General features: G+C 32.1%; 1 protein-coding gene and 1 pseudogene across 1 annotated transcript; both read left to right on the plus strand.

The window, feature by feature from the left end:
* Positions 1 to 4,349: 4,349 nt before the first annotated feature.
* On the plus strand, positions 4,350 to 5,371 carry LOC110654585 (germin-like protein subfamily 1 member 13). The gene is made up of 2 exons (XM_021810619.2): positions 4,350 to 4,499; positions 4,658 to 5,371. Exons 1-2 carry the CDS (start codon positions 4,379 to 4,381, stop codon positions 5,200 to 5,202), a joined length of 666 nt encoding a protein of 221 aa, XP_021666311.2. The 5' UTR covers positions 4,350 to 4,378; the 3' UTR covers positions 5,203 to 5,371.
* Positions 5,372 to 7,275: 1,904 nt separating this feature from the next.
* LOC110654519 (germin-like protein subfamily 1 member 16) lies at positions 7,276 to 7,849 on the plus strand (annotated as a pseudogene).
* Positions 7,850 to 20,269: the final 12,420 nt, after the last annotated feature.

Raw genomic sequence — 20,269 nt, forward strand, 5'->3', positions numbered from 1 at the left:
AATATATGACTATAGAGAAAATAGATTCGACTAATTCAATTCTAAAAGTTTTCTTAATGGGAGGATTGTTTGAGCCTTTATATTGAAGACTTTAATAGACCAAATCCACAAGTGCACGGTGTAGTCTCAAATAATACATTGATAAGAGAATTGTCAATCGAACGAAGATTGGATATTAAGTACCAAAAACCTATGTGATTATATTGTTATTTAGACTGCTGAATTAAAATAATATCTAATTAACTAATGAAAAAAAAAAAATAAATGTGCTCTAATTATGAAACTAATTAAATTATAATAGCTACTCTAATTCTTTATCCTCTCTTCTTATAGTTGGAAAACTCCACCAAATTAAGTACCATTGATTGGGAAAGAAGCTAGGGTTGAGGGGAGTTAATTGGTGCATACTTTGCCTGTGCTGATCGTCGAAAACAACTGATAAATCATCGGCTTCCCAAAAGAAAGGGGGTTAGTTTTTAGAGTGGTAGGCGCCAATAGGTGCTACTAGAGGAAGAGTAAAAAAGATGAAAAAGAAAGGGAATCAAGGTGTGAAAAGTGAGAATTACTATATACACCCGGAGTACTAAAAGATAGTACTCCTTCAGAGAGAAAAAAAAAATCAAATTTTCCCTAATTTTAGAGAAAGGGTGTATGTGCACCAGGTGTACTGAATAATCCCTCGTGGAAAAATTCTGACAAGCTAAAAACAAAAGGTGCAAGGGGATGAACCTAGACACTTTGTGTCCAAGTTCGTTCTTTTTTTTTTTTTAATTAAATTTTTTTTTTTAATTATTTAACTAAGCATAATTTGTCCATATTTTTCAATGAAATTAGCAAAGTCAGCATTAATATCTACGTCAAAACGCATGTAAGTTACCAATCATGAAGATTAAATAACTAAAATTTTATAAAATCAAGTATAAAATGAGATGTCAAATGATTTATTGTGTAAATGTTAAAGGTTAAATATTTACATTTTTATGAAGTTTGGTTATTATATGGGTTGTAACTAAAGGTGAAGTGTTAAATAATTCTTTTTTAATAAAATTTAAGGTGAAATGATGCATTCACAGTTTAAATTTAATAAAAAAGAGCATATATGCATATACATGTTTGGTGTTTATCCGTGTATCCAGCTTAATTAAAAAAAATTAAGATGAACTAAAAATGGAAAATTTCAAAGGTATATATAATTTATTTTATATGTAATCTACAATATTAATTAATCACAAAAAATGGTCACGTCTGTTCCAACACCACATTCAAGGGTTGAACCACCAAATTCATATTTGGATCGTCTTGAAGCAGGTAAACCACTAAAATCACTTCTTTCAAATTTATAAGAACCAGAAAATAAAATATTTTCCGTTATATACCAACTACATGTTAAAAATTGAACCAGTCTAATAAAGTGGAATTGAAAGTTCAATTGGCAAACGGGGATAATTAAATATGTGAGCATATGTATTCTCATTAACATAATCACAATTTACATACTCTATTAATACTATCAAATTTTTCAAATTTTTTATATTATTTTTTATACGAGGGATTAGTTTCATTTATACAAAAATATAATATGTTGAATTATATATATTTTTTTAACTTTATGTCTAATTAATAAAATATTTTTCATTTCTATAAAAAAAAAAAGTGGTGAACGTTAATTAAGGAGGAAATTACGAAAGACTAATTAAGGTAGCTACCTAATATCATATTCTTTATGGTTTAAATAAGTAAAAAGACATACCTGTTATCATGGATTGAATAAGTAAAGAGGATCAAGTAAGACTATGTATAAAATGTCCCAGGTTCTTCTGGATTAGGTGCAATTAGAGATTTAATTATATGTGTTTTCTTACAAATATGCAAACATTTTTTTAATCTTCTGTTAAACTGTCAACATTGTGATCAGTTTTCAATATAATTCTGGGACCTTGAATTATTAGTAAGACAAAATAAAATCAGTAAAAATAAAATGCAAATGCATGGCGGCCCTAATCTTAAGAGACCCAACAAAATTTGTTTTTGATAAAATAAACTTCACCTCCAAAATATATTTTATTGGTGAAAAATTGTTCAGGTCATAATGATCAAAGAGGTAGATTTAATACTATATTAGAGAAAACAAAATCTGCCAATATATATATTAAGGTTCTTTTGATTTTGAAAATCTCAGTTATGAAAAATTATCATTAAATTAAGGGTTAATTATTGTCTTACAAACGTAAGGGCACTTAATCATTCATGTAATGTGAATAGAAAGCAATGGGTGGGTGAGTTCAATACTAATATTTGTTAAAATAGTCAGCTCAATTTATCTTATCCATTTCAGGAATCCAACTACTCTTCAAGTCCTTAAATATGCATTTATGTATCCAACCTCGATAAAGGATATTCTAAGCAGGAGTGTATTCTCAATTTCAATTATATTATTAAAATAATTAAATAAAATTTAATTAATGATAAATTTTATTAAAATATTATATATATTTTAAGATTGTTCGAATTCCTGGACTATGAAATGTATATGTCTTAAGTGGGTAGTGACAGTGACAGACATAAAAATTTAATTTAGGAAAATCTAATTAAAATATATGATTTATAAAAATAATATAAATAAAATAAATATAAGTTAACAGAGAAAAAGTTAATAAACTGTTATAAATAAATTATAGTGATAAGAATAAACATCTTAATTTTTTTAATAAAATTAATTTGCTAAAAATTAAATGGAATTATTGTAAACTCAAAAATACAATGAATATTTAATATTATAAATTATTGAATTTAAAATATATTAATGACATACAATTTAAAAAAAAAAAAAAACTTGTCCAATTTATTTAAAATTTACTTTTTTTTGAAAGAAATATTAAAAAAATTATTTTAACCATCCTAATTGTACTTACATATATCTAATGGATTTATCTATAAATTATAAATACAAGTACATATATTTTGGCACATTTAATTCTAATAATTTAGGATATGATGCATACATGATATTTTAATAAAAAATCATATTTATTACGTTTGTGAAATAATATATGTATATATTATATTTATATTTAAATATAACATATATATATATAATTATTTAAATATACTATATGTTAACTTTGTAAATATAAAACTTAAAAAGTAATAAATTAATTTGTTTGATCTTAAAAATGTAAGGATTAAATTATTGATTTCGTAAAAATAATAATAACTACATTGTTTCAATTGAAATTTGGTTTAACAGTATATTAACTATAAGGACTATTTTCTTGATGAATTAAAAATAGGACTAACTTGTTTTATTTTAAAAATATAGAAATTAAACTATATATTTCACCAAATATCAAAGATGAAATTATAGATTATTTTAAAAAAATATTAATTTTTGAAAAATTACCACTACACTCCTGTAAACTTTTAAAATCTCAGGGACTCGATGCCCGCTGTTGATAGGTTTTCTAATTATCTGAAGATAGAAAGTACAGTTTGAAGGCCATAGCTTTCTAAATGAAAACCAACATAGAAAGATAACAAAAACCAAGTAATTTATTTTTGATCGACGTCTAAAGTCCTTGCCATTAGACTTATGTGCTTGATTATAATCTTAAGAATATCTTAATCCAACCATCACAATAAATCAATAGTTAATTACTTTGACTCATTCACTCCAATTAATTAAATCCACGATAGCATATGAAATTTTCTTTTTAATTAATTCAAGGACCCTTAATCTAAATGCGTTTCTATTATCACATGAGCTAAAACGATTAATTTTTTGTGCCAAAATTAAATTACTTTACTTTAATCGAGTGGTTGTATAATATATTATCAATTTTTTTTAACCAAGGTTTTATTGAATTTTAGTTGCCCTTTTTATTAATTAATTTTTCACACATAGTAATTAAGGATAATGTGGACAATTTTGAGCTTTTAAATATGAAAATGGGCAGTTCAAAAAAGAAAAAAATATATATGCATTTATCTTATAATGGAAAAAGTTGTACAAATCCTTATACCCTCTCTCTCCCTTGAAGCAAAAACAGAGGGGTGAAAAAAGAAAATTAATTAACTCTAGGAGGTGAAAACGAAGAACTTCATCACAACTCACAGAAGCTTGAAAGAGTTGAATCAGTCCAAGTTGATATTGGAAATTAATTCAAAAGGAGGGATGATTTAATGATTAAATGTATGCATATACAATTGTAGAAGAATTGGTAATTGGTGAAATAAAAAAAAGGCTACCATTAACGACTACCTGGCAACCTTTCACATTAGAGAATTTTGAGAAACTTTCATCTATAAATACTCATCTATTCATGCAAGATTTTTCACATCTTCCCCTCAACGACTAAAGGCTAAAGAAAGTAGTCATATAATGAAAAGCTTTCATTTCTTTGCCTTATTGTCTCTGGCATTGGCTTTCTCTTTTGCCTCTGCCTTTGACCCTAGCCCTCTCCAGGACTTCTGTGTTGCCATACCTGAACCTAAGAATGCTGGTATGTGTAAGCTTGCTTTCAGTTTTTCGGTTTTCTTTCATGTTTCTGTCATAGCATTATCCTACAAAGATCAGTATTTCCTGCATAGAAATCTTTTTCTCATTTTGTTATATGTATATTAAATGGATATTGACAATTACTTTGATATATTAATGCAGTGTTTGTCAATGGGAAGTTCTGCAAGAACCCAAACCTTACTGTAGCTGAAGATTTCTTTTTCCCGGGACTCAATGTTCCTGGAAATACAGGAAATCGAGTTGGATCCAATGTCACCCTCGTGAATGTTGATAAACTATTTGGACTTAATACTCTTGGTATTTCTCTCGCTCGGTTAGACTTTGCACCCAATGGTGGCTTAAATCCTCCTCACACCCATCCTCGTGCCACAGAGATCCTTGTAGTCGTGGAAGGCACCCTTTATGTTGGCTTTGTGACATCCAACCCTAATCGCCTTTTCACTAAAATCTTATACCCAGGAGATGTTTTTGTATTTCCAATTGGTCTCATTCACTTCCAGTTTAATATTGCAAAGACCAATGCAATTGCCTTTGCTGGTCTAAGCAGCCAAAACCCAGGTGTCATCACGATAGCAAATGCAATCTTCGGGCCTAATCCACCCATTAATCCTGATGTTCTCGCTAAGGCCTTCCAATTGGACAACGATGAAGTGGTAAAACTTCAGAAACTGTTTGCCAATGCATAAAACAACCATTTAAATTAAGTCAGTGCTGCTCACTGTTTAAGAATGAAGTTTAGTTATGTTCGATGCAGTGTCTCCAATAATTGAGCAAGCATATCCTAATCAAATAAAATGATGTAATTTCTTGGTGTGCCTATTCTAATTAAATAAAGAGATGCGTTCTTGTTGTGCCTTTCCTATATGTATATAGATATGTTGATTTATTTTGGTTACAGTATGGCATTTTTATTCATCTACTTCTCTAGGGGAAGGAGATCTGAAATCAACTCAAATAATTACACTAATTATTATTTTAACTGTTATTAACAAAAATATAATTACACTAGTTTGCTTCACTGATTCACTAGTCTTACGGATTGGTCAGTCCCATGTGACAGCGCTGTGTTCAACGTTAAGTAGTTGTTGTTGTTGTTGTTTTTTGGTTTAACATAACATAAAGTTTTAGATAGATGCTCAAAGTTGTTGGAATGTGCTCTTAATTAGTTAGAATTCAATGTTTAATTAATACCACTAATATATTAAACGTAATTCGATTACTTGACTTCCCAAAATATGCAAATATTTACAAGTATGCCAAAGCTTCCGATTAAATTTTTTGGATAAATATTATAAGACAATATTGTTCAGCAGCCATTAGCTCACAAATGATGTACGCATTTTTCGGTAATCGATGACTGCTCAACCACCCACATGTTTATATGAAATTAGACGGCAGACAAGATTCTGTTTTTTAATTAAAATGCAAACTCCAAAAACTTACCATTTTAGTTGTGATTTTACTATATGGGGCTTTCAATTAGATACAATCACAGAAAGTTATTGCAAAGAAAATGTACAGGCATTAATTTCACCCCAAAATTTATTATAAAGGGAGGAGTTTTGCCTATATTTTATATAAATTAATATGAGACAATACATTCTTTATATTTAAGCATGAATATATGAAATATAAAATTAATAAATAAACATAGCTGTAAGTTTCTAAAATATATAAATATTTTCAATTAAATACAAGTAGTTTAACATTGAAGTAGGATAAATCTGATATATGTAAAGAGAATAGAGTAGATTTAATTTCATTTAAAAGCTAACTTAAACAAGAATATTTATCTAAATCTTATATTTAACATCTATGGACAACAGTTATCTACTGCGTCTACATGGTCACACTCATTGAGCGTTGAACTTTGAAGCACATAACCAACCCAAACCACTTCTTGGAAAATGTATAGAAAGTTGCATTTTTTAATAAGTTTGTTTGCCGTTATACACCTACTACCATATATTGACAAATTAATTGGCTTTTCTCCTCATGTTTTTTTTTTTTTTTTTTTAATAATTTAATGGAACTTATGCTTATAAAAAATCAGCAAAACCCAGAGCAAGCCTTTCACAAAATACCCAACCTAGGATTTCCAATTAGTTATAGAATTACCAGAATAAGGTCATTTGTTCCCTTTGTCTCCATGGTCCTACTGAATGAGAACTACTTAGCTCGTCTTGGATTGGATCATAGCTAGCTTGAAGAATATGGCCAGCCAAAACCACTTCTTGAAAAATCGTATTTTTCTTTGTTGTATATATGCATATTTAATATTAACACCATATCATTATTAGAGATTAAAAAATGGTTTAGCAGCCATCAAACTTATAATTATGCCACCAAAATTTTGCATTGTCTTCTAGTTCTGTTGCAAAAATTTATCCAGAAGAAAAAAAAAAAGTTCTGTTGCAAGACTACATATTAATCGAGTTTTTACTTAAAATTTTGCTGTTGTTTATCAATTAAAATTTAGGGTAAACAATTTAGACATGGTTTATCCAGACCTTCATTTGTAAATAGAAATGTAATCATGCGAGATTTCTCACACCAAAATTAAAGCTATCGCAAGCTAGAGACAGTTTGATCAAATGAAGAGTGTCATTTCCTTCTAGCCTTCGCACTCTTGGATTTTGGCTTTCTCATATGCCCCTGCCTATGACCCCAGCTCTCTCCAGGACTTCTGTGTGTCATAATTTTGTCCTACATATACGTACTTTTTTTTTTTAGCAGTCCTTTATTTTGATTTACATGGAATGGTAATGGTTAACATTTATGTCATGCAGTTCGTGAATGGAAAATTTTGCACAAATCCCAACCTTGCAGTAGCCTATGATTTCTCTTTTTCGGGGCTCAATATTCCTAAAAATACAGGGAATCAAGTTGGATAAATTGTAACCCCCTGTTAAACGTGGAGCACATACCAGGAGTTAACACTCTTGGTATCTCCCTCGCTCGTATAGAATGGTTGTTTAAATCCTCCCCACATTCATCCTCGTGCTACAGAAATCCTTTTAGGCCTTTGAGGGCACTCTTTACATTGGCTTTGTCACATCCAACCCTAATCGCCTTATCAGTGAAGTCTTAAACCCAGGAGATGTTTTTGTGTTCTCAATTGGCCTGATTCACTTTCAGTTCAATATTGCAAAGACCAATGGAGTTGCCATTGTTAGTTTCAACAGCCAAAATCCTGGATTTATCACTATAGCAAATGCAACCTTTGGATCTTATAATCCACCTATTAATCCTGATGTTCTGGCTAAAGCCTTCCAAGTGGATAAGAAAGTTGTCAAAAATCTTCAGGTGAAGTTTGGTGGCATCAACAAGTAGGAAGACATGAAAAAAAAAAAAAAAGAACAGTAACCTTAATTGTTTGATAATGTTGTTCAATATTCCTTGTTGTAATGCCATGTATAGAATAAAACAAAAGAATGGTTTCCTATTACGTGCTGTTGTCTATGTTCATTTTGAATGCAGTATGAAATATTGGAATTTTGTCAAATAAGCTTTCCTGCTATTTTTCAGCAGCTCAGAGGACCAAAATTTCAATATCTATTGAAAGTTGCTTGACAATAAAATTGCCAATTCTAATGGGGCTGGCCTAATTTCACTTCAAAACTTAACTCAACTCTTATATTTAGCAAAAAAATTTTACCCCAAATTAGTAGAGGATTGTTGACCCCACAAGCTCAAAGGAGCATAGATTTTGATGATACCAAAACTCAACTAGAATCAAACTAACATTGTTTTAAGTGTTGTGCATCTCAAAGAAAAAGACACAAGGATTTCATGATGGATTCGTGCTTCTGAAGAAAGGATGACATTCTAAGGATAACACAGGACGAATCAAAGGAGATAAAAGAAGAAAAGGTTACCTTCCAAGGCTGCATTGAAAATCAGAATTGAAGGTACATATAGCATAGAAGTTAATTTTATCTTTAGGATTACTTGTGAAAAGAATTGAGGAGTAAAAGTCAATGATGCTTATTTTCAATCCCTCAAAAGATTTTTCTTTTAAACATCATTATTGGCCTAAAAAGTATTTCACTATGATTTGGTGTAAAGTTTTGTAGCTTTGAAAGTTATGCAGAAAAGTTTTCCTAGTATGCTAACTGGTTTGCTACTTATTTTAGTATGCTAACTGGTTTGCTATTTTTTCCAGTATGCTAACTGTCTCAACTCTGCACAACATCGCAGAAAACGACAAAATAATGGCTATTTTCTTGAAATTCGTAACTGTAACGTTCAAATGAGTTTCCAAACGGTCAAAAATATTCCAAAGCTATAAATACACCTACCTTTGGCCATTTTGCACTTAATGAAAATCTCTCCATTGTTCAAAATCATAAAAGCTTTCATTCAAAGTGCTCAAAGTGTTTTATTGCTCATCATTGGCTTATTTACTCATCTCTTCTTTATAGATTCTGTTGTATTGAGTGAGAGTGAGTTTTAAACACATTATTATCATTTATGAGACGTCATTCAAGCACCTATTGAAGCTTGGTTGTGAAAAGTGTTTGGAATAACACTTGGTAGAAGTGTGAAGCTACTTGTAAAAGCTTTGGTGAGAAGATTTGTAAAAGGCTTTTTGTCTCTTGCCTTTAAAAGAGAAGAATAGTGAAGTGAAGACTCAAAGTGGGATCTTTGAGAGAGTGGATGTAGGCTAGTTGAAGCCGAACCACTATAAAAATTTTGGTGTTCATTTTCTCAACCCTTGCTCTTTGCATTTATGCATTTTAACTTTATGATTGATATGTTTTTGCTGATATGAAAGTTGAGGCCATTTGCTGTTAATCTTGCTGCAATCTGAGAAAATCAGTTTACTGCTAAATCTGTTGACATCTGATTTAATCTGCTTATTGTTTAATCTGCTATCAGTTAGTATATCTGGTATACTGCTCTGGTTGCTGTGTTAAAAACTTATCCATATTACTGATATCTCTGCTGAATGCTGATATAATTTGTTAGATCAGTATACTGATTGCATATAGCTTAACTTTGAACCAACTTGTCAATAGAGTTGTATTGTTCATATTTTATATTAGTCAATTGAGTTGAACCTAGCTGCAATTTTTAAAGGTTTTGAGCAAGAACCGAAAATTATTTTTAAAGTCCAATTCACCCCCCTCTTGGACATATTTTGGGACATCAATTTGGTATCAGAGCTTGTCTCTCTTGCTTGAGGATTAAACCCCTTAGAGTGATCCATACACATGGCTAGTTCATCTAGAAACTCAGCTGGTATACCTGCCCCCTTAGCTGAAGGTTATTCCATCACTAGACCGCCACTTTTTAATGGCACAAATTATTCTTTTTGGAAAACTAGAATGAGAAATTTTATACAATCTGTTGACATTGATGCTTGGAGGATAATTAAAGATGGTTCTTATATTCCTTATAAAACCAGTGAAGGAACTGTACAAATTCCTAAAGTTGAAGTTGAATTTGATGATAATGATTCGATATGAAAGTTGAGGCCATTTCGTTAATCTTGCCGCAATCTGAGAAAATCGATTCTTGCTAAATCACATTGACATCCGATTTAATCAGCTTATTGTTTAATCTGCTATCAGTTACTATATCCGGTATCTTTGCTCTGGATTTCCGTGTTAAAAACTTATCCATATTCGATATCTCTTTGAATCTCGATATAATTTGTTAGATCGATTATCACGATTGCATATAGCTTAACTTTGAACCAACTTGTCAATAGAGTTGTATTGTTCATATTTTATATTAGTCAATTGAGTTGAACCTAGCTGCAATTTTTAAAGGTTTTGAGCAAGAACCGAAAATTATTTTTAAAGTCCAATTCACCCCCCTCTTGGACATATTTTGGGACATCAATTTGGTATCAGAGCTTGTCTCTCTTGCTTGAGGATTAAACCCCTTAGAGTGATCCATATACATGGCTAGTTCATCTAGAAACTCAGCTGGTATACCTGCCCCTTAGCTGAAGGTTATTCCATCACTAGACCGCCACTTTTTAATGGCACAAATTATTCTTTTTGGAAAACTAGAATGAGAAATTTTATACAACTGCTGACATTGATGCTTGGAGGATAATTAAAGATGGTTCTTATATTCCTTATAAAACCGATGAAGGCTATACAAATTCCTAAAGTTGAAGTTGAATTTGATGATAATGATTCTTGATATGAAAGTTGAGGCCATTTCTTGTTAATCTTGCGCAACTGAGAAAATCAGTTCTTGCTAAATCTTGACATCCGATTTAATCGCTTATTGTTTAATGCTATCGATTAGTATATCCGGTATCTTTGCTCTGGTCTTTGTGTTAAAAACTTATCCATATTACGATATCTCTTTGAATCTTGATATAATTTGTTAGATCGATATCTCGATTGCATATAGCTTAACTTTGAACCAACTTGTCAATAGAGTTGTATTGTTCATATTTTATATTAGTCAATTGAGTTGAACCTAGCTGCAATTTTTAAAGGTTTTGAGCAAGAACCGAAAATTATTTTTAAAGTCCAATTCACCCCCCTCTTGGACATATTTTGGGACATCAATTTGGTATCAGAGCTTGTCTCTCTTGCTTGAGGATTAAACCCCTTAGAGTGATCCATACACATGGCTAGTTCATCTAGAAACTCAATTTGGTATACACGCCCTTAGCTGAAGGTTATTCCATCACTAGACCGCCACTTTTTAATGGCACAAATTATTCTTTTTGGAAAACTAGAATGAGAAATTTTATACAATCTGTTGACATTGATGCTTGGAGGATAATTAAAGATGGTTCTTATATTCCTTATAAAACCAGTGAAGGAACTGTACAAATTCCTAAAGTTGAAGTTGAATTTGATGATAATGATTGCTGATATGAAAGTTGAGGCCATTTGCTGTTAATCTTGCTGCAATCTGAGAAAATCAGTTTACTGCTAAATCTGTTGACATCTGATTTAATCTGCTTATTGTTTAATCTGCTATCAGTTAGTATATCTGGTATACTGCTCTGGTTGCTGTGTTAAAAACTTATCCATATTACTGATATCTCTGCTGAATGCTGATATAATTTGTTAGATCAGTATACTGATTGCATATAGCTTAACTTTGAACCAACTTGTCAATAGAGTTGTATTGTTCATATTTTATATTAGTCAATTGAGTTGAACCTAGCTGCAATTTTTAAAGGTTTTGAGCAAGAACCGAAAATTATTTTTAAAGTCCAATTCACCCCCCTCTTGGACATATTTTGGGACATCAATTTGGTATCAGAGCTTGTCTCTCTTGCTTGAGGATTAAACCCCTTAGAGTGATCCATACACATGGCTAGTTCATCTAGAAACTCAGCTGGTATACCTGCCCCCTTAGCTGAAGGTTATTCCATCACTAGACCGCCACTTTTTAATGGCACAAATTATTCTTTTTGGAAAACTAGAATGAGAAATTTTATACAATCTGTTGACATTGATGCTTGGAGGATAATTAAAGATGGTTCTTATATTCCTTATAAAACCAGTGAAGGAACTGTACAAATTCCTAAAGTTGAAGTTGAATTTGATGATAATGATTGGAAGAAAATTTCTACAAATGCCAAGGCTATTAACATTCTTCATTGTGCTCTTGATATTAATGAGTATAATCATATTTCAGGATGTCAAACTGCAAAAGAAATATGGGACAAACTAGAAGTCACATATGAAGGGACTGATGTGGTGAAAGAGTCAAAGGCAAACCTCCTCATCCGTGATTATGAGTTATTTGAGATGAAACCTGGTGAAACTATTGCTAAAATGAGCACCAGATTTACAGATCTTGTCAATCTTCTTAAAGCTCTTGGAAAGAGATTTGAGGAACAAGAACTCGTAAAGAAAATTCTGAGGTCTCTTCCAAAGTCATGGGAAGCAAAGACTACTGTTATTCAAGACACCAAGGATTTCAGAAAATACACCTATGATGAGCTAATTGGTTCTCTCATTGCACATGAGATGTTCTATAAGAAAGATGAGAAAGAAGGTGATCAAAAGAAAAAGAAAGGTATAGCTTTCATATCCGAAAAGGTAGATGAGAAAAAGAAAAGTGTTGCTTTTAAAGCTAGTTCAAGTGATGATTCAAGTGCTTCAAGTGATGATGATGAGGATATGGCTATGATAGTCAAAAGATTCAAAAGAGCATTTAGAAAAGGTGGAAGCAAATACAAGAAGTTCACAAAGAAATATGCTCCAAAGACTCCAAATCATCCAAGTGAAATAGTTTGTTATGAGTGTAACAAACCAGGCCACATTAAGCCAAAGTGTCTTACATTGAAGAAGAAAAACAAGTTTAGAAAGGACAAAAGCAAAAAGGCAATGGCGGCAATATGGAGTGATAGTGACTCTTCATCAAATGATGAAACAAGTGGCAAAGAAGCTGCAAACACTTGTATGATGGCAATTGAAGAAAAAGGTGAAAGCTCACACATCGAAGATAGTGAAAATGAGGTAAATCTTGAACTTTCTAATATTGATGAATTAGAACTTGCATTTGTGAAGACATATGATAAATATAGAACTTTTAAAAAGAAATGCAAAATTTTGGTTCATGAAAATTGTGCTTTAAGATAAGAAAATATATCCTTGAGTATGGCTTCAAAGGAAAATGAATTTTACAAATCTCAAATGAAATTATTTAAGGAAGTTAATGATGAGCTTCAAAGATCAAAAGAAGTGTGTGAACAACTTCTTGAGAAAAACAGAATTCTTGAGGCAAAAGTTGAGTCTTTAACAAGAGATTTAACTAAATTTACAAAAGGAAAAGAAACACTTGATATGCTTCTTGGGAATCAAAATCCACAAATGAAAAATCTGGAATTGGTTATGATGGATTTATGAAGTATGAAAAATACAAACAATTTTTTGTTAAAGCTACATCCTTTTCTCAACCAAGTATTACATGCTTTTATTGTAATCATAAAGGTCATATGATTAATGCTTGTCCTGTTAGGAAAGGAACCTTTAAGGCAAAGAAAGTATGGGTGCCTAAAGGAACCCTACCTAATGTTACTAACACTCAAGGACCCAAAGTTGCTTGGGTACCTAAGAACAGTTAACTGATTTCAAGTCTGCCTAAGGAGTATGCTGGAAACAGAACATTGGTACATTGATAGTGGCTGCTCTAGGCACATGACAGGAAATAAAGGCAAGTTTTCCTCTCTTACTTTGAAAGAAGAAGGTTATGTCAAATTTGGTGATAAAAGTAAAGCTAAAATTATTGGATGTGGAACTATTGGTAAAAATCCTTGCATTGAGAATGTTGCATTAGTTCAAAGATTAAAGTATAATCTTTTAAGTGTTAGTCAACTTTGTGATAATGGTTTTAAAGTCATTTTTACTTCTACACATTGTGAGATTCATGGAAACAATGTTATGTTTTCTGGTGCTAGAATAGATAATAGTTATCTACTTGATTTAACAAGTCTTGAAGAAAATTATGAAACATGCTTTATAACTTCAGATGATAGTGCATGGCTATGGCATAGAAAATTAGGACATGCTAGCATGAGTACACTTGCTAAACTCTCTAGAAAGAACCTTGTTAGAGGACTTCCAAAGTTAAGATTTGAAAAAGAATTTCAATACAAAGCTTGTGCACTTGGTAAGCATACAAAATCATCTTTAAATAAAAAAATGTTGTAACTACGTCTAGACCATTGGAATTATTACACCTTGATCTTTTTGGCCCAATCACACCTAAAAGTCTAGGACTCAAGGCATATACATTTGTAATTGTTGATGATTTTTCAAGATTCACATGGACTTTCTTTCTTACTCATAAAGATGAAACCTTTGATATATTTGAAGCTTTTTGCAAAAGAACTCAAAATGAAAAAGGATATTGCATTACATCTTTGAGGAGTGATCATGGAAAAGAATTTGAAAATAATTTGTTTGAAAATTTCTGCTCTCAAAATGGTATTTATCATACATTTTTAGCTCCTAGAACTCCACAACAAAATGGAGTTGTTGAAAGGAAAACAGATCTTTGCAAGAAATGGCAAGAACAATGCTGAATGAAAACAGTTTACCAAAATATTTCTGGGCAGAAGCTGTAAATACAACATGCTATATTTTGAACAGAGTTTCCATTAGAGCTATTTTAAAGAAAACTCCTTATGAATTATGGAAAGGAAGAAAACCCAATATTGCATATTTTCATGTCTTTAGTTGCAAATGTTACATTTTGAATAACAAAGATAGCAATCTCAAGAAATTTGATGCTAAATCTTGTGAAGGAATATTTCTAGGCTATTCAACAAATAGCAAAGCATATAGGATTTTCAATAGAAAAACATTGACCATGGAAGAATCAATGCATATACTTTTTGATGATGCTAACACTTCCTTGCAAAGGAAAGATTCTTGTGATGATGAAATTGAGCAGATTCTAAATTCAAAGAATTCAAATAAAGATGAGCTTGATTCAAAAGAACTAGTAGAGGATGATCAAAATGACAAAGAAGAAGAACTCCCTTGCTCCACAAATGTTGAAATTCAAGATGACCCACAACCAAATGTGGAAGAACTACAAATTGAGGAACCTTAACATCAAGATATTCCACAAGAATGGAGGTACCATAGAAATTATTCCAAAGATGACATTCTTGATAGTCCATCACAAAGAATGATGACAAGAGCTCAACTTAGAAGATATTTTGGTAATGTTGCTTTTGTTTCTCAATTTGAACCCAAAACATATGATGATGCTCAAAATGATGAAAATTGGCTTTTTGTTATGCAAGAGGAATTAAATCAATTTGAAAGAAATAAAGTGTGGACACTTGTTCCTAAACCTAAAAAGCATTCTGTTATTGGAACTAAATGGGTATTTAGGAATAAGATGGATGAAAAAGGGCATGTAGTTAGAAATAAAGCTAGACTAGTAGCTCAAGGATACAACCAAGAGGAATGTATTGATTTTGATGAAACCTTTGCTCCGGTTGCTAGAATTGAAGCTATTAGAATGTTGTGTGCATTTTCATGTTTTAAGAATTTCATGCTTTATCAAATGGATGTTAAAAGTGCATTTTAAATGGATACATTGATGAAGAAGTTTATGTTGCTCAACCTCCTGGTTTTGAAGACCCTCACTTTCCAAATCATGTTTACAAGCTTACTAAAGCTCTCTATGGTTTAAAGCAAGCTCCTAGAGCATGGTATGAGAGACTTAGTAAATTTTTGCTTCAAAATGATTTTAAAAGAGGAAAAGTGGATACTACTCTTTTCATTAAGAAACTAGGAAAAGACATGCTTATTGTGCAAATCTATGTAGATGATATTATTTTTGGTGCTACTAATCATTCTCTTTGTAGAAAATTTTCAAACATGATGAAAAGTGAATTTGAAATGAGTATGATGGGTGAACTTACTTTCTTCCTTGGATTGCAAATCAAACAAATGAGAGATGGGATTTTTATAAATCAGTCCAAGTACATAAAGGATATGCTAAAGAAGTTCAAAATGGAGGATATGAAAAGTATCGGAACTCCCATGAGCTCAACAATTAAATTGGAGAGAGATGAAAAAGGTAAAGAGGTAGATAACAAACTTTATAGAGGTATGATTGGTTCTTTACTCTACTTGACAGCATCTAGACCAGATATTCATTTCAGTGTATGTTTATGTGCAAGATTTCAATCATATCCAAAAGAATCTCATCTTGTAGCAGTTAAGAGAATTTTTAAGTACCTCATTAGCACTCACAACATTGGCTTATGGTATCCAAAATGTGAATCATTTGATCTTATTGGTTATAGTGATTCAGATTTTGCTGGTAGTACACTGGACAGAAAAAGCACTTTTGGAACTTGTCAATTTCTAGGTCATGCATTAGTTTCATGGCACAGTAAAAAGCAAACCTCTGTTGCACTTTCTCTCGAAGGTTGAATATATTACAGCTGGAAGTTGTGTTGCACAGATTTTGTGGATGAAACAGCAGCTTGAAGACTTTGAAATTAAATTTGATCACATTCCCATAAGATGTGATAATACTAGTGCTATAAACCTATCAAAAAATCCTGTTCAACACTCTAGAAGCAAGCATATTGAAATTAGACATCATTTTATTAGGGATCATGTTCAAAATGGTGATATTCAAATTGAATTTGTCCCTTCTGAAAAACAGCTTGCTGACATTTTTACAAAGCCACTTAATGAGGAAATTTTCTGCAAAATAAGAAGAGAACTTGGTATGATTGATGCTATTGATTAAGTTTTGATGCATTCTCATGTTTCTATATGAAAATGAAGTGATATATGTTGGTTTGTAGTGTTAAAAATGCATTCTGATATTTTTGGTGCAATTTGAAAAATTCTGGGTCTTATCAGATATGAACAGTATTCTGCAGAATTTGATCACAGTGGCATACTAATTTGTTTGCTAATTTTCGTGATTGCTAAATGCTTTACCACTGCTCCTAACTTTTCGTTGGCAAACTGGAAGTCAGGTTTGATTGTACCAAAACTCTAAAATTATTCTTATTTCCGAGCGCCTATTCTGCATGTTTAAAGAGCATATTACTTAAATGCCCCTCTATTTAGAGTATTGCGTCTCTATGCATTTTAAGGGCAAAATAGACTTTTAACACATTAATTAGCGCGGGACTCAAAATTTTTTTTTTCTGAACCATCAATCTTCTCACTGCTTCTCCACTGATACACGGTACCCATTCTCTGCAAATGTCTCCATTTATGTCTTTTCAGTTTTAAAATTCAAAACTCCTTCTCTTTTCCGTCGCATCGCCTCCCAAAACCCGAACGGATGCATTTTCTTTCCACTTGCAAACCCATTTCGTTCGCAACCTTCCAAACCATCGTCTCCCTTTATCGTTCTTAAATATTTCCGAAACCCATTGGCTGTGAATCGATTAAATCGATTGTTTCAAGTTAAAAAATCCCCAAAATTTTTCATTTCCGTTATTTGTCTAAATCTGCCAAAGGAAACCATTTCTTGTTGGATTAGTTTTTTGGTTTTTGTCGCGCTTGGTAACGATTCGCACTCTCTGTCTCTGCAAAACTCAGGTATAAAATCTAAAACTTTAATGGAATCGTGTTTTACATTTTGTTTGTGCTTGTTTTGTTTGTTTTGCTTTTGCAATGTGTTGTTAATTTTTTTTTTTTTGGGCATTAACATTTCGTAAAAATGTGGTATATAACAAAATCATGAATCGGTTGCCATGGATTCTCAAAAACCCGAGCTTACTGTTTATTCTATTTTTTATGACATTGTGCTAAGTTGTGCTAGAAATTTGTTGATGTGCTTCGAATGATTATATATATATATTGGCTGCTCACATTGTTGAATTTGTGAACTCAGTCATTTCGGCCTAATTTTCTTCTGGGTTGGTTATGGCGCGGGAAAAAGGAAAAGGCAAAGCAAAAATCCCCACATATTCATCATCTTCGGACTCCACTGACGCAAGTGTTCCTGCGTCTCCTGCTCCATAAAAAGACGCTCCTCTGGTAATTGGAAAATCAAAAGAAACGCCCAAGAAAAGAACCAGTGAGCCTGTCCAAGAAAAAGGAACCAAAAAGAAAAAGACTTCAAAAGCTCCAGTTATGCATATGGAAAGGGCCATTCATGAACCCAGGTATATCCACTGGCCTGCTTTTACTGAAGTTTCTGTTCCTTTACAATCCTTGTTTGAATATCAAAAATGGGACAAATTGTGCTCTGACACTGAAGGAGTATCTGTAGACTTAGTTCAAGAATTCTATAAGAATTTAAGGGTTGATGATTCTGGCAAAGATGAGTCTTTTAAGGTGAAAATGAAAGGGAAAGTCTATGAAGTGACAGTTGATAGATTAGCCAAAGCCCTAACAATCCCAAACAGTGGGAATAAAATTTGTTCTCACAAAGAAGTTTTTGCTGTTGGTGGATTTAATAAAAGAGATTTTGAGGCTGAAGTGTTTAAAAGGGAAGTAAAGGATAAGACTAACATTACCCATGCTCATCAACACATCAAAATTCTTCATAGTTTTATCATCTATGTGTTGAATCCTAGAACTGGCAGTCCAAACTATTTAAGTACCCTTGATCTCTGCATAATTTGGTATATTGTGAATCAAATTGAATTTAATCTTGCATACTTTATGCTGAAGCAAATCATGAAATGGAAACCACCTTACAAGCTACCCTATGCCCATCTTCTTAATGGTCTATTTAGAGACTTTGGGATCCCTCTAGAAACCGAGAAACTTAGGACAAATATGATCCCAATTACAAGTCTGCAAAAAGATGATGATGGTAGAAAGCTTAGATTTGAACAAGGTGCTAGTTCTAAGGATAGTGCAAGCGGTACTGTAAATGTTGAAGGAATTCTGGAAGAAGTGAACAGCTTGAGGGAATTTGTTGAAATTGAACTTGGAGAGCTACAGAAATTTAGAGGTTTTCAAACTGTTCTTATGAATGCTCTTGATTCTAAAGTTGATGGTACTTTGATGTTAATGTATAAAATTGTGGAAGAATTATTTAAAATCAAAGTTCATCTAGGTATTTCAAGTACTGAAGCTGGAGAAACCAGTAAGGGTGCTACTGGTTTTGTCCCTCAAACAGAGAAAGAAAAAGAAAAAGAGGAAGAGAAAGAAGAAGAGGAAGAACAAGAAACAGAAGAGGAAGAAGAAGAAACAGAAGAAGAAGAGAAAGAGGAAGAAAAGGAAGAAGAGGAAGAAGAGGAAACTGAAAAAGATAAAGATGATTCTGATGATGGAAATGGGAATGGAGGCAGCAAAGAAGGAAGTGGGACGGATATGAGTGACTCAGAATCTGAGGCAGAACCACAGACTCCTGCTCCTGCTGCTCCTGCAAAAGACAAGGCAAAAACAGCTCAAAAGGAACAAAGAAGCAAGCAGAAAGAGGAAACTGGTAAACCATCTGGCAAAAGGGTAAAGCGGCAAAAGTTGTGTGAGAATCTGGTACTCTGCAGAATCGAGTTAGCGGTAGCCTATTATTCCCTTAACACCAAGAACTGAAATGGCTGCTGAAATTCTTCAAACCTTGAGTGATAAACCTGTCAAGCCAAAGAAGTTGAAGATGGCTGCTCCAAAACCAATCAGACGAAGCTCTAGGCTAAAAGGATAAACAACCATTCTGCATGTTTAATGATTGAATTTTGTCTAACAGTCTGTCTGTTAATTTGCTACTTAGTTTGTTACTTTTAGTTTTTCTGAACTTTAAATTAGTCTGCTATATCAGTTACTGTTTTGACTGTTTATTCACTGCACTTAAACTGAATTTTGATTTATACACATGTGCATGATTTCTCCCATTATCTTTTGATGCTGACAAAAAGGGGGAGAAAATGAATGAGTAATCTTGTTGATAAAACTTGTGGTTGATATAGTTTGTGAATAGTATATTGTTGATATTACTTGTGGTTGATATAGTTTGTGAATAGTATATTGTTGATATAACTTTATGGTGTGCATATTGTTGATATAACTTGTGAATGATATACAATTTGTGATTAGTGTGCATATTGTGCATTAGTGTGCATATTGTGCATATTTAGTTAGTATCTTTAGTCACACTTGACTCCTTAAGAAAATGCTTATGAATGTTTCATTGAAATTATTAAGGGGGAGTTACTTGTGATTAATTTTGATATAAGCACATACATAGGGGGAGTTATTCTCACATATACTTTCATATACATACTCACACTTATTAATATTTACATGGTGATTCAATTGAGTTTTGTCATCATCAAAAAGGGGGAGATTGTTGACCCCACAAGCTCAAAGGAGCATA

Source organism: Hevea brasiliensis, chromosome 5, assembly GCF_030052815.1.
Source record: "Hevea brasiliensis isolate MT/VB/25A 57/8 chromosome 5, ASM3005281v1, whole genome shotgun sequence".
Lineage (NCBI taxonomy): Eukaryota > Viridiplantae > Streptophyta > Magnoliopsida > Malpighiales > Euphorbiaceae > Hevea > Hevea brasiliensis.